This window comes from Manduca sexta, chromosome 14 (genome assembly GCF_014839805.1).
Source record: "Manduca sexta isolate Smith_Timp_Sample1 chromosome 14, JHU_Msex_v1.0, whole genome shotgun sequence".
Classification (NCBI taxonomy): domain Eukaryota; kingdom Metazoa; phylum Arthropoda; class Insecta; order Lepidoptera; family Sphingidae; genus Manduca; species Manduca sexta.
This window is the reverse complement of record NC_051128.1, coordinates 5,697,356-5,713,032: the sequence shown is the minus strand read 5'-3', so window position 1 is coordinate 5,713,032 and position 15,677 is coordinate 5,697,356. Positions and strand designations below refer to the sequence as shown.

At 36.1% G+C, this 15,677-nt stretch overlaps 1 protein-coding gene across 7 annotated transcripts in view; it reads left to right on the top strand.

Moving 5' to 3' along the window:
* Nucleotides 1–1,569: 1,569 nt before the first annotated feature.
* Nucleotides 1,570–15,677, top strand: part of LOC115447879 (transmembrane protein 47) — a 28,453-nt gene continuing 14,345 nt past the window's right edge. For 2 of the 7 annotated variants that reach the window (XM_037438416.1, XM_030175154.2), the window contains exons 1-2: nt 6,359–6,690; nt 9,833–10,166. In XM_037438416.1, the coding sequence (XP_037294313.1) occupies nt 10,035–10,166 (132 nt within the window). In that variant the 5' untranslated portion in view covers nt 6,359–6,690; nt 9,833–10,034. Of the gene's footprint in view, nt 1,879–3,764; nt 3,823–5,380; nt 6,247–6,358; nt 10,167–15,677 lie in introns of those variants that run through there. The other 5 variants (XM_030175157.2, XM_030175155.2, XM_030175151.2 and 2 more) reach the window with 5 other exon arrangements.

Genomic DNA, 15,677 nt, shown 5'->3' with positions numbered 1-15,677 from the left:
ATTACCGGAAGTATAAGATTACCCTAAGATTTTGAAATTATAATGATGTAACGGCAACCCTGATAAAATACAGTACGGCTAGCTTTTAGTTACAAAAACTACCACAACCATAAATTACAACAAACAGACAGACTATAGCTATAGATTTATAGTACCTCCCCGAGCAAATGGCCTTGAGCATTCGTTTTCTACTTAGCGCCGCACGCGTTAATTTTGTTTATTAAATGATGTCGCTGGCTATTTAGAGGTTTTGACGCGGACGAAGTTGCGAGCAATACTTTGTACATTATAACAAAAATAATAAACAGAGCACCTTTCATGGCGAATACAATGATTTTACGCAACATGGATCTTAATAAGTACTCGTATGCAATATGCATTAGACTGTTGATCCCTATAGCCCGTGATATTAAAACAAAAAGCGCGTCTTGCGTGGTTGATATTACACAACATTTTGCAGACATTTTTTTTTTTTTGTGAGGTTTTACTCGTGAGTTTTCTAAGTCGTTTGCCCAGTTTGCCTCCTTTTGCCTTATGGTTGCTTAAATGCTAAAAACAACCTTATACCTAATATTAGATATAATTATTACAGGTGAAACGGATAGCAGTTTAGCCGGATGTTCTGCTGAACATTCGCGATTGACGGATCATAATGAGTACGCTAGTATAGATGAGGCACGAACGAGGGAGCTCGACGTATTTTTTTCTGAAGCTCACCTTAGCTACGAAAAAATAAACATTGTATCATTAACTAAAATGATAATACTTTTTATCTAATATATTATTTTAATATACTCTCCACCTGTAAAAACTACATGAAAATCTGTTTACTAACTTATAGAAAAACAGATCGAAAATTAAAATTCGATTAATGACTGATTAGTGTTTTATTACTCTTTTTTAGTCGCTCCTTTTTCTTTTATTTCTTTTTTTTTAATATACGTACAGATTTAGGGTTGTGCTGTATTATTTTATTATAAATATGAATTAACTAACTAACTAACAAAAAACGCGCCAATATATATGATAATTTATATTTTTATATATGTATTTATAATTGTGTACGTATTAAGGATTGTTCATTTATGCTCGGCAGAATTGCGAAAAACATGTTTTTCTGTGACAGAACCCTCACATTATGCCTCATAGGCCTTTTTAGGTACGTATCATTATTGTTTTTATAAAACAGTTGCTGCCTTTGGCAGGAAATCTATCTTACTTGAGTTTCTGCGAAGCAGCCTTCGCTTTTTTAGTATCTAAAGTGTGACGTTACTAATTACTCAGTCCTGTGTGTGAAATAATTTAAGCGTCTTTGCATTCTCCATGCCGTATCCTCAAAAACCAATAGAAAATTAGGTCATGTTTAATACCAGCGATGTTTAAATACGTTCGCAAGGCAACTCGATATCTATTATATGTGACGGCCGTGTATATACTCCAACTTACTCAGGGCAAAGTTTAGAATTATACTTTGCCATCCATATACATTATACTGTTTGGTAGTGGTTGATTATTGATACAGTTTCTACCATTATACTACTAAGTTGGCAACTCTGATTAAATGTGACATTTGATTTGACTATTGAATTGAGTAGGAGTATTGATAGATTTTTCTGGCAACACGGATAGCGTCCAACCTAAACTAAAAACACAAAATCTATTTATTTTATTTTTGAGATTAATTAAAAGTGGATTATGAAATAACAAATGGTCATGGGTTTACGACTTAAAAACATTCTATGTCATTCATATTAGTGAAAGTAGTACAGTGATCTCCGGGCAATTTACTACATCTTTCATCGATTTAGAACATTTACATTACATTATTCAAGAATAACATTTACAATACTATAATTTGAAGCTTTTTGTTTGTATCTGGTAAGTACTTCTTTTTATTCCTACAATAAGCTTATAGCAGTAGGTAGGTTTGTTTCCCTTAGTGACTAATGCTCGATTTAAAAGGTCATCAAGTACTTTTATGTACACCAGAGGATGTTTTTGCTTATAATTTGCTAATACTCTTATAGTGTAATATGCCCCGCCAACTGCAGTTTGCATGGATAGAAATAATTTTAATAATGGACGAAATTAGACTCGAATGGAGAGTAAAGAATTAACTTGTCTCTAGGTGCAATCATATGCTTATAAGGAGTTGTCCTTTTATTGTATCCGATGTTATTACCCGATGTTATTGATATGGAAAAGGGAATATATAATTACATAAATCCTACTGGTAAAATTCATATCACTGTAGGCTTTGGAGCCTGGGTTGCCTGTTTGTTTAGTTATAAATTGCATACATGTGTATGTCACAGGAGAACGCAGTTTTCATCCCTGCAATTATATTAGAGCAACTATCAGATATATATGCATCAAGTATAGATCTACAAAGAGCACAATAACAATAAACAATACCATTATATTTAATATAAGTTACTATTATGAAGTTGAAGTTGTAATTGATCATGCACCATACTGGAAAAGTTTACATAAATAGTCCATATTGAAACATAGCCAGTATCATAATTGGCTTATTGGATGCCATAGTTAGAAGTACCTGAATAATTTTCCCAAGATACAGGCCTTGCCTAGTTTGGGTATCCATGGTAATTGCAATGTATATAATAATTGCCTGTAATTCTATTTATTTTTGTATAATTTTAACTTTCTATATTAGTCTGTTTTGTAATAAACTATTTGAATTTATTTGTTGAAGTTGATAGGTACCTCTATAGTAGAAGCAAAAAAATAAAAACAAACAAATGTCTTTCATCTTTTCAATTATCTCTATTGTATTTGGTTTATATTTATAGTATTTTGTAATTGATAGTTTGAACAAAAGATTTATTTGAATAGAAAGTATTCCTCATTTACATTTTACTTTTCTCTATCTTGAATATGTTGTATATTGTACAATATGATGTAATATTTATTTGAATTTGGTTTAGTGATTTATACAGATGCAAAAATTTATAGAAAATTATGTAGCTTAACACATTCAGCATAGGGTAACAAAAATTAAATGCATAAGATTTCTCAGAATTGAGAAATAGAGTAAGCCAAGTTTTTTTTTATCTTATTTGGCATTATATTGATTTTTAGTAGCAACAATTAAAATACAAATATGTTATTTTTAGTACAATCTGAAGTCTATCCCTGTGAAATTTTGATATTTAAAGTATCTTACAGTATATGACTGTCATTTAGTTCTTTGTCAGCATTTTGTACTATTCTTCATAGTGGGTGGTTGGGCCATACAAGGCTTGGAAAATTGACAAAATTACCTTTTCATACTATATTTATAACACTATAAGTTACATATTTAATAGGTTGAACTGAACTCTTGTTGTTTACCTTGTTATTTTGAAAGGTCCATAAATGCCTCAGCTTGTATAATATGTAAGGATATATGTAAAAGTAGCTCAAGTATTTCTTTATTTTATTCTTATAAATTGTATATTCACTGTAAAAAAATATATGATTGAATCATCTGCCTTCTATGAATTTGTATTTCAAGCACCACTAATCAGGGGGGCCGAAAAGGCAGTGGTTTCATATTAAAGTCTTTTGGGTTCATATCACCCCACTAATTATATCTTTAGCATTGAGGGTGTTTATAGACAATGGATTACCATGAAGTGACCAAACATTTTATAGATCAATTATAAAATAGTTTTACAATCTTCTGACCTTAATTTGATGGGGTTGCATTGTTTAAAACAGTGCATAATTTAATTAAACACTTGTACAATTTGGTTTCACAGTTATACAATGGCGTCAACCACGATGATCGAGACAGTCACCATCACTAGACCACTGAAGGTAAGTCATTTCCATTTATTGTTTTGCCAATATGGTAATACTGCAATTTAAAATGAGAACAATGTGATAAATATAATTTGGCACTCTTGCGACTTGTAAGCAGAACTGATTTTAGGTGTTAAACTGTGTTTGGAAATGATGATATTAGGTAATTGAAAGGGGCCATGGCCAGCTTGGTTAATTAACCCAACTTCGTCCCTAACGTCAAGATATTTTTTTTAATAATATGTATCCAAATTATAGCTAAGTGCATTATTAGCTTTAATGGTGATGCCCACATTAAATTGTCTATATCACTAACATTGTTTTTAATTTCACTTGTGGCCCGTCACATTTAGACTATATTTAAATAAAAGCTATCATTTCTCTCGTATCTTAATCCCGCCATCATATTAGAGAGTACTACAACTTAGTGGTATCCATTGAAAATATAACTACCAAATCCATCAGTCCCTTTTCAATGCTACTCGGCCACTCTTGCAAAATGACTTCGCCTAGGTAAATTGTAATTGTGATGAGTTTTATAGACGCAATAACTCAAAATTAATGTGAAAAAAAATGCCGGCGCTTTACTAACTTAAGCATTCGCGTTGTTTGAATACTCAATACGCACGATTAATCTCTCGGACGTAGTACTCTGAAAGCAATTCACAGACAACTGCTCATAGTTTCCCTTGTAGTGCACGACCTAGTGCGTTCTATACTCTTAGCATAAGAATCGCGCTAAATATTTCTCTACACTCCTGAGACTATAAGTAAAAAAAACGTGTTGTTAACCCCGTACATTTTGTATTTATTCTATGACTACACGCAGTGGCGGTCTTAGCTAGCGCGTGTCCCCGCGCGGGAGCGTAAAGAAAGGTCCTCAGCTGAGTTACCGCGCGAGGCCCGATAGTATAAACTCGAGGCCCTCGTATAGGGCGAGGCCCCGGGCGATCGCCAAGTTCACCCCCTCGTAAGGCTCCAATGGGTATATTCTATTCGAAGTTACCATGCTGAAATGTTCATCCGAATTTTAGTTCCGAAAACGCTCATACAGCGCAGTTCATATTTCTATACATGAATTTAATTACTTACACTAAAAATTACTTATACTTGTATACTATAGCGTAAATGTGCTTGCTAGGGGTACCTAGAACCTACCAGTTTTTGTACTCTATAATATGATAGCTGCCTTGCATATTATTTTGAAGAGAAAGATGGTGTCCCAGACGCCACATCTTATTGGTGATTTTGAAATGTTTATAATTCGTCACACGAGTAAATACGATATCTCGCTTTCTGGTTATAAATAAATGATGACCATTGCACTTGGTAAATATGTTTACTTAAACATCAACATGTTATTATTACTAGTTAGTATTTAGTATAAATTATTTAACACAATTATGTTTTATCTTAACAATAAATCCAAATCGTTTATCGGTTACTGCGTTTATGTACTTCTGACAAACATCTTAACAATTTCCCAAGCATTCACATTTATAATATTACTAAGATTATATTAATAAAAAAAAAAAATTAACCAACTGTGTCGTGTCATTAGAAAAAAAAACATTGTTTTTAATGTAAAAACTGATTATGTGATCGCAACCTTTATATAAATATCCATCATCTTTTAATCCAATATAAGAGTCCACCTCGCGTATCTGCGTGAATACTGTCAAGTGCGCAAAGCCTAGTATTAGATTAGTAGTCAGTGTTCACGAGCCATTAGTGAAGATTGGTGCCGTGATGCAAACACACGGAAACCTGACCGCCAGCTATTTGTGGCAACCTGGGGAATTCGCGCGGCGGATGCTAGGCGAGCGACCATCGCCAGTCCCACCGACCAGGGAGCTCTGGCCTCCGCCGCAGCAGCCGCTCAGCATCAGCACTCTCCATGTTGCCTATCTGCAAGATGAACCTCCGCCGAGACGTACCGCACCCCTGCCTCCACCGACATGCCCAGTTGTCCCTGAACACGAATATACAAGGCCGAGAGTTTGCACCGTCGGTACCAATACTGATCCGCCACCAACTATTCTCTCCCGGATAAGAACTCTAGTAAAACGTAATGAAGGGTCTCCAAATCAACCCGTAGCCCGACTCACCGCCGTGCCGAAAGAAACTTCTTTCGACGTCAAGGAAGAAGAAAATCCGGCCAGAAAAGCCTTTAACCGAATCCAAAAAGCAATCACCGGAGCGAAATACAAGATTGCGCCTGGAACTGAAGCCGTTGAAAGTCCAAAGATTGTTTACGACATATCGAAACCAGGGGATAGAATGCAGACGACTTTTGGACAAGAGGAGCGGTCGTGCTGTAAAATGCCCACTCGGGAGGAATTCCACAGACGTTTGCGGGCAGTGGGCGGTTGGTTCCGTCGACGACCGCGTATGCCGCCACGGCGCCAAGCACACTTGCCGCGTCTTCAAATCACTCAGGTGTGACAATCGTGAAGATTTATCGAACTGCACATGTCCAGTCTGATCGCTATTTCGTTAACTTATATATGAAACTTCTTCATATTTAAATAGTTTTGTAAGAATAAGTAGGCTAAGTGTAGTCGATGTTTCATGTTTATGTTGTAGAAAATTGACAGTTTAAGTCGCTCTTTTGGCTAATAAATGTGTGTGTGTATAATGTGTATTTTGTTGTGTGGCGGGAGGGCGGTCGCGCGGGCGTGTGTCCCGCGCGCTGGGCGGGCGGCAGTCCCGTGCCAGCCGCCGCGCCACCCGCTCTCCGCGGTCACACTCGTCGCAGCCCGCCCTGCCACTGTCCCGTGCACAATACTCCTATGTACCCAACAATTTACCTAATTGACGAAAATTAATACCATTCGATAACATAAAGTGACTAGCTGTAATCAAACAAGTTTTTTCTATAAGGTGATATTTATTACGTTTCAAACGGAGGACAACCGGCGCAGCCCACTGCGCAAATCTCACAATGAAACCGAAAACTAGGGCAAAAAAAAAATTGATTTACTAGCAGTATTATTATAAAGACGTCTGTATACCTAAAATATTACATGTAAAAACAATATTTTCATATAAAGATTAACTATATAAGCATTGAGCACGTTAAGATAAACAACTATTGGTGTTCTAATTGCTTAAGATGAATCTAATTCAATGGTCTTTTGTTTCACTATTTAACTAATTAGGTTAAATGTACCAGTGTACTAAAAAGAGTGATGATTCGTAAAGCATAAAAAAAAGATTATGGTGCTACGGGTAATAACTGTGACCGCGAATACTACTACTAATAGAAAAGTGTGGGTAATAAAAATAGACTATGAAAATCATTGGGATGTAAAATTTTCATGAGAGCAATTTGGCAAATAAAAAGTTTTAATATATTTCAGACATCGTCAGTCTAGATGTCTGTGAACCTAAAATCAATTGGCAAATTCGTCTGCTTGCTCAGAATAATAATTTTAATATACATATTACGTACATATTTAACACTTTTAAAGTGAATCATTATGTTAAATAACGTCATATGTTCATAACACGTGCTTAATACGTATGATGAAATATGATGGGAAATATTGAGTACAGATAACAACGTGGTGTTTTCGTGCATTTAGACACGCAGATCAAATATGCTAGAAAATGTGGGCAAAAATACAATAGAATTATATTAAAGCCATGTGTATAACGAATTGGGAACACGTCGATATTTCAATATTTTGTTAATAGTAATTTAAATGTTTGATTATGTCAATTCTGGGCTCTAGGGATTGAAATAATGTAGCTAATTTCGTGTACATTATTTTTCTTTTGTTATGTACGGCTTCCGCCAAGAGTACGTGATTATCTTGTGTTAAAAGCTTTACTATAAACCTTTCTTGTTCGATCTGAAACATTGCAGCTGTTATAATATTTTGCGTCCAGATTTCATTGGTATGTTTATAATGGGGTGGATGAGTCATAATTCCCTCACACGATGTGTAAGAATACGATTACTCAAGTTCTTTGTATATTCGATGCGATATATGTTCCTTTATCTACCGCATTCTACAATATAAGTATAGAATTAACGGTATTGTAAAACGCAATCATAATATAAATGCAGATTCTTAAATGAAAATATTATTTATTTTAATTCTTTGATTCGCTGACGATAATAGAGTAGACCCTGATAATCAATTAATTTTTATTTAGTACCTATTATATTAGAGTTTTTAAAATAATTGAAATATTCAGCTCAATTAAAGTATTATTATTTAAGCAAAATAATTCATTTCAGTGTTTTAAGTTTTCGTCGGACGAGCGTTTAACCGCCCGACGCGACGCGACTTTCAAGTGTCTGACAAAACTTGCTACTACTTTCTCTCATTGTCCTTTAAATTAATAATCATCTGTTGACGGCATTAATTAGTGTTATTTATTACTTTTAATCAATTTTATTATTAATATATGGAGCGAGCCTAATAACATCAATGATACTAAATTAACGGCGTGGCATCCGATGACACTCGAAACCAAAAAATAGCTTAAAAATTATTTAAGATACATAAATTTATTACCAATTGAAACCAATATGAATACTTATCTGATTCAAAGTTGTCACCATATGATTTCATTTAATTATTATGCAATAAAATGTTTACACTAAGCCATTAGATTTTTGATTTTAAATTATCTGGCGCTATTTGTATTAAAGTAATATCAGCTATTACTGACTGCAATTCCTCACGTTTTAACATACAGCCTCATAAATGGCTTAATAAATATGTACATAACTTGTATTGAGCATGCAATTATATCCATACGCGCATACATTGCAAGTGGTAGTATGAACGAGTAGGTACTTACATCAATGTAATTAGCTGAAGAGTAACGGAACGTTTAATGAAAAATCCTTTTTAATGAAGAAATATATTTTGCAGCATGGAAATGAACATAAATATTGCAGTTTATATTTCTGACGTTGGCTAGCGACCCAGTTGTGCGTCATATTTACCTTAAATGCATATGTATGTGGGCTCCGGCATCTGACCTATATTTCTAGAAGTTCATGGATCATTTTGTTTCTTGAATCGGCTTCAAACGCCTTAAACTGCCCGGGAAATTGAGTAGAGGTGATTTGTATTCTGTTTCTTTGGTTTTTATAAGTACCATAATACCAACCCTTTATTATAATATACTGTCCCATTGCTCGGCACAGGGCTACTCTACTACTGAGAAGATTAAGGCCTTAGTCTACCAAGCTTGTCTTGTGCGCGTTTGCAGACTTCATATACCTTAGAAATTCTTTTAGAGAATTCTCTGATATGTAGGTTTCCCCTCACAATGTTTTCTTTCACTGTTAAAGCGAACCATAATTGCTAAACAATAGACATGAAACTTCGAAAAAGTGGAGGTGTGTGTTGGGTTTTGAACCAGTGGACCCTCATATTCGTCTCGGCAAACCGCTATATTTCCAACTAGATTCGTGCAATTGTTAAGAACCTACATAATATACTTACAACTTATTTCAATGATGTCAATATTTATCAACTTTCAAGGAATTACTCATTGTTGACATAATCAATCATCTTCAAGGAATATAGCTTAATTTTTCCCATAGTCATTTGTGATTGTCAACAACCGAATGAACGTTGACGAATTACAGTACATTTATTACCTAAATATTTTCCCTAAACCTCTGCCAAATATTTGATAGATTAATATTAATCCTAAAATTTACTAAAATATTGCATTATAAATATTGACACTATGTAATTTGTATAAGAAATTTAAGTTGAGATTTATGAAGAAATTTCTGGTTAGATGAGCTAAACCTAGTTATTTATCACGCAATACATTGATATTATAAGTTATTAGTAAAAAATGTGTGCAAACATACCATCAGTACAACTACTACTGTTTTAAAATTTCGGGCGTTTTTAAATTAGCCACATAGTCGCGAGACTGCCAACGCGTCTAATCATGCTATTGTGCCGCTAATTTGAAATAGGAATGCCACTAAGAGTATACCACCGATGCGAGGAAATTCTTAGTTTAAAGTTTATATTTCCAGTTTTACAATAGGCCTCTAAATACGTAAAAAGTGACCCCTGAAGAAAATCGAAAAGACTGATGTTGTGATTGGTCGAAGAAATTATTTGGTGCACAAGGTGGTCTCGTGGTGCATTGTGTAGAGTGGTGTGGTGTGTGATGTGTTAAAAGTTGCGCGGTGCCGGGCGCGTCGCGTGGTGTGGTGGCGGGCAGGTAGCGAGCGCATGCAGGGGCGCGCGGGCGCAGGCCCGGGCGGGCTCCGCTCACACCCGCGCGCCCTGCCGCCGCCAGTGCTGCCGCCTCCGCCACAGTTTGCCTCCGAACAAGACGACATGCCTGCCAACCAAATTGCTCAGGTGCAGTTTGAACATGTTCGTATAACATTATGAACATGTTTTTACTATATCCGCGTATAAGTTACTACTTAGGATTAATTATATTTAGGTATTATATATACGGCTCATTGGTACCTGTCGAGGCTTTTTACTATTTCAAATAAATAATAAAAATATGACTTATGATTCCTAAGTTGAATTGTTCCGCTCAACTGCACGAGGTTTTTAAATCTCTTCTGTTCAGGAGTTTAGGTTTCTATCTCGTTCACCACAACGTTGGTGTGGGTTGGTAGCTAGTACTCTTGTACATAATACTGCATATTTTGTCGTGAAATCTAAGATATTATGCGGGTTTTCTTTATCGTTCAGATAAATTATGATTAGGATATTCACTGTAAAATACACCCACGTCATGTAGTTTTAGAAGTTAAAGGAGAATCTTTGGGATGGAATCAGATTTACATGTATTTATCTACATACCTAATTTGTGCCTTCGGGTTCACGGTGCATTTATGTTTATAATAATTATTACTGTTTTATATCAAACTAGCTGACCCAACAGACGTTATCCCGTCTTAACTATGAATTTGCAGTGCGCATTCTGTCAATCGCTGACAGTTATTTCAACAATTGAAAGTTATATAAAATTAATATTTACGTTAAGTTTTCTTAAATTTTCTAATTTTCCGCGCATTTTTTTCTTTCATAAGAACCTTCTCCTGACAATAACAAACACAAGGGAAATAGGGATTCATTTTAACCGACTTCAAAAAAAAGGAGGAGGTTATCAATTCGACGTGAATTTTTTTTTGTTTGTTACCTGAGAACTCGCTCATTTATGAACCGATTTGGAAAATTCTTTTTTTATTCGAAAGAATTTCTCTCCAGATTGGTCCCATAAATTTTTTTTCAAGATCGCTTCGGTAGTTTTTATATATATATATATATATATATATATATTTAGGGTTTTTACATTTATTTATTAGAAAAATTAACAAAAACTAAAATAGTAATTATTACTTATAACAAATCTGTACTAATTTACAAAAGATAATAATTTGAATCAAATTAACAAATAATCAAGAACACAAAAATAGTTAGCGAAAAGATTGTGAACGTCCGTCCGATCCAACAATTAATTAATGACAGCTAAAACAAATATATCGACGACACAATGGTCAGCGCAAGCTGGCCATTTTAAACCAAAGAGGATATAATCCTACGTTATAGTTGCAGCTAAACTAAGCCTCCCGGTCTTCTAGAAGAATTTGCTAACTCGGCCTCTCCTGAAGAAGGTGCGTCCTCGCCCGTATTGTGGCTTGGGCTGGATGACCGCTGCAACTTGTCAACATGAACCCAACTTCTTGCAACGAACTATCAGCGTTGCTTCCACTCGTTCTGTGATCTTCGATCTCATCCTCATCACCTTTAAAACACATTTGTATATATTAGAAAAGTCAGTCAATAAATGGTTAAAAAGTAAGAGACAGAGCCCTCAGGATATCTCAGAACTAAACTAGCAGAGCCCTCAGGTTACTAGATAGTATGAATGTACAGAGCCCTCGGGATATACAATTCAAGAAACGCAAAGTAAGAAACAGAGCCCTCAGGATATCTCAAAACTAAACTAGCAGAGCCCTCAGGTTACTAGTAAATATGAATGTACAGAGCCCTCGGGATATACAATTCAAGAAACGCAAAGTAAGAGACAGAGCCCTCAGGATATCTCAGAACTACACTAGCAGAGCCCTCAGGTTACTAGTAAATATGGATGTACAGAGCCCTCGGGATGTACACCCAACGAACGCAGAGCCCTCAGGGTGCGTTATCAGTACTACATCCGCCGCCCCTTGGGTGCGGAGCGTACCACAAATGCAGAGCCCTCAGGATGCATTACACTATGAGTAGAGCCCTCGGGATACTCGAAATACACTTAGCGCATAGTAGATCGGGCCGTTGTGCGCAGAATGCCGGCTCTGGGTCTAGCCAGCCCCACTCCTTCCAGAAGCGCAGGATCTTCATGGTTCCTCCACAGGCTTCTCGGAGTGACCCCGGTGTAGCGAGGATTTCAGCCCGCTGTGCAGCTACTCCTCCGCATTCCAGGATAACATGGGAGGCTGTTTCGTCATCCGACAGACATTCCCTGCAAAGGGGGCTGTCGATGATACCTAAAACATATAAGTGTTTGTTAAATGGGCAGTTTCCACCTCCATTACAACTGCACACCTTTGCGGAATAGATTAGCGATACCTCCCGTTCGCAATGAATATCCAGGTATGTACTTATCTCCAGCAAGACCTAAAAATTGTCTCACCTTCTTAACATTGTTAGGTATACAAGATTTAACTAGAGCTTCGATTTTATACGCGCTCGGCTTTACCTGACCGAAACTTATTGTACAACTCAAATATTCCATCTCCTTCGTAATAAAAGTACACTTCTTAAGATTTATTGGAAAAACCTGCAGTAATCAAAGTCCTTAATACCTCTTTGAGAGTTTGCAAACCTTCCTCGACCGTCATGCTTGGTACTAATACATCATTGATATGTACAAGCACCTTGCCAGATTCAATAAAAGGTCGTAGAATTCCATAGGGAAGATGGTTAGAAGCTTGCACAAGCCTGGGATCCAGTTCTACATTTAATTAAATCGGAACCCAAAAGACCGGCTGCTAGACTTGCAAGACACTGTGAGCTCATTCTGCGTAAACATAAGAAATCATTAGGTCGTAGAGTATTACTTATAATACGTTGGTATACGACAGGGGCGTTGGCAAGTCCATACGGCACTTTAAGATACTCGCAATGCCGTTCAGGCGTTACGAAGCCCGTATATTGAATTGATTCGCTATTCATTTTAATTTGATGAAAGCCTGTAGCCATGTCAATAAGGCTCGTAAAATAGACGGCCTTATCCAAACGATCTATACGGTCTTTAATAAGTGGTAGCGCATAGCGATCTCTAACAGTATTTGCATTTAATTCACGGAAGTCCACACACGTTCTGTCACTACCGTCTATCAACTTCACAAGAAGAATGGGACTAGAGAACTCAGATTCCAGTTCTCTAATTATCCTTTGTCGAGCAAATCTTTAACTATCTCTCGGACTCGTACTTTCTCATGATAGGACATTTTGTATGGTCTATAAAAACTGTGGGTGTTTTATTGTGCAATCGAATATGCATTGATCCAGTGATAACGGTAGTAATGGTCGTACCAGTAATGAGAAAATTAGAAAATTCATTAATTACAGAAAGCAAATGCTCTCTCTCAATACCAATAACAGCAGTATTAATGTTGAATTGATACACACTCAATTGTACATCAAAAACTGTCTTGGATCGCGTTAAACTTTGATCACCTCGCATTCAAGTATAGACCACATCCTCTCTATTAAGTACATCGGTACCCAGTATTACAGGAATTTGAGTATTCCTATATTGATCGGGCACTACATGGAAATCTACTTCAAGTGTAATCTGAAGAAATTCAACAGTAAATGTGGTAGAAAAGCTAGACTCAATATGTTCACTGCCAATACCACGCAATGTACAAAAATAAGTGGTTTTGGTACACTGAAAATGTTTGCTTACCGATTCCACAATTAAAGAGATTTGAGTACCACTGACTATAAAAATATCTACAGGAACCCCTTGAATCATTGCAGTTGCAATATCATTAAACTTGTATTCATTTACAGCTTCGCGACAAAAAATTACATTAGATTTGCCGCATGATTCAATACGCTGTTTTGCGAAACAATCTTCGACCTTATGACCTATCTTTTTGCAAAAGCCACACGGTTCAGGCCTTGACACTGAGCTATTTGTATAAAACCGTTTCGAAGTTAACGACAGATTTTTACCAGATTCGTTATTTTGTTTAAAACATTTAGAGCAAGTGGTCTGTTTATGTACGAGTAAAACATTTTGACTTAGCACCTGAATAATCTATTTTGTGCGAATAGTTTTTATTGTTAGGATTATTATTAGGACGTGATTTGATCTGTACCTTCGAATAAGGTTTCATATAAACTGATAAAAAGCTATATCACTAGGTAACAAATTCGCATTCTTAGCAGCTGGCCGGATTTGAGGCTCGGTTATGCCACGCACTATAATCGCAAACATTAATTCCTCACTTAATCCCCGAACAATTCTTAAACACAGTAACGAACGTCTAGCATATTCAGCATATGTAGAATACTGATCTGAATCGGTTTATAGAACATCGAAAAGAATATTTGCAATATCTACTCGACGCGGGCATAATGATTGCAACCCTCGCTTGAAATTCGACCAAGAGCGATCATTAGTTGTCCACTCATTAAGCCAGACACGAGCATCACCCTTTAGACAATGGTTTATACGTGCTACAAATTCACGGTCGTCCCATCGGTTAATATTTTGCAGATGTTCTACTTCATTACACCACACATTAAAATCATGTAAGGATGGGTCAAAGTTCGAAATTAATATTTGGTTGGATCTTACCGGGTTAAGCGCCTTGATGACTGTTACTAGCTTATTTGTCACCTCATTCATAACACCTTCGGTGGTGGAAAGCGGCATGCACGCATCCACGCTACATGCGCGGGATACATTGCTAGGCGGTGCTGGTAGTGAACCTCCAGCCTCAGGTCCTCCAGGCCCGCACGGCATCGGTGGTGTAAGCGAGCGTGCGGTTTGTCACGCGGGTAGCTGCAGTGCGAAGTTACCTCAGCACACACACTAGTTTTATCTGCATTGTGAATCCTGGAATCATTTTGTTCAAACGCATTTAATCTAGAAATTACAGATTCAAGCTGTTGCTCAATTCTCGAAACGGAAGAACGTTCACAACTCCTAGCTCCACTTTTAATTTTAATCTTCAGCATGGCGAACATACAAAAACGTAGGGATTAAAAGCAAAGAATTTTAATTTTATACACGTCTTAGAAAATGGCGTCAGAATGTGGCACAATCCCACTTCTGAATTTAGGGTTTTTACATTTATTTATTAGAAAAATTAACAAAAACTAAAATAGTAATTATTACTTATAACAAATCTGTACTAATTTACAAAAGATAATAATTTGAATCAAATTAACAAATAATCAAGAACACAAAAATAGTTAGCGAAAAGATTGTGAACGTCCGTCCGATCCAACAATTAATTAATGACAGCTAAAACAAATATATCGACGACACAATGGTCAGCGCAAGCTGGCCATTTTAAACCAAAGAGGATATAATCCTACGTTATAGTTGCAGCTAAACTAAGCCTCCCGGTCTTCTAGAAGAATTTGCTAACTATATATATATATATATATATATATATATAAGGCTTACCGTGCCTTCTCATTTAAAGGCAACAAAATGTAGAGAACAAATGACAGATGGCTGCCCATTAAGAACAGCAACACCATGCGAAGATTGACTTATCAAATACTAGGTGTAATGTGACATTCCTTTGCGCACGTCAACCTAAGATATTAGATGTTAAGGTGTTGTTTTAAATGTTTCAAGTAAATTTATTATTATAGATAGTA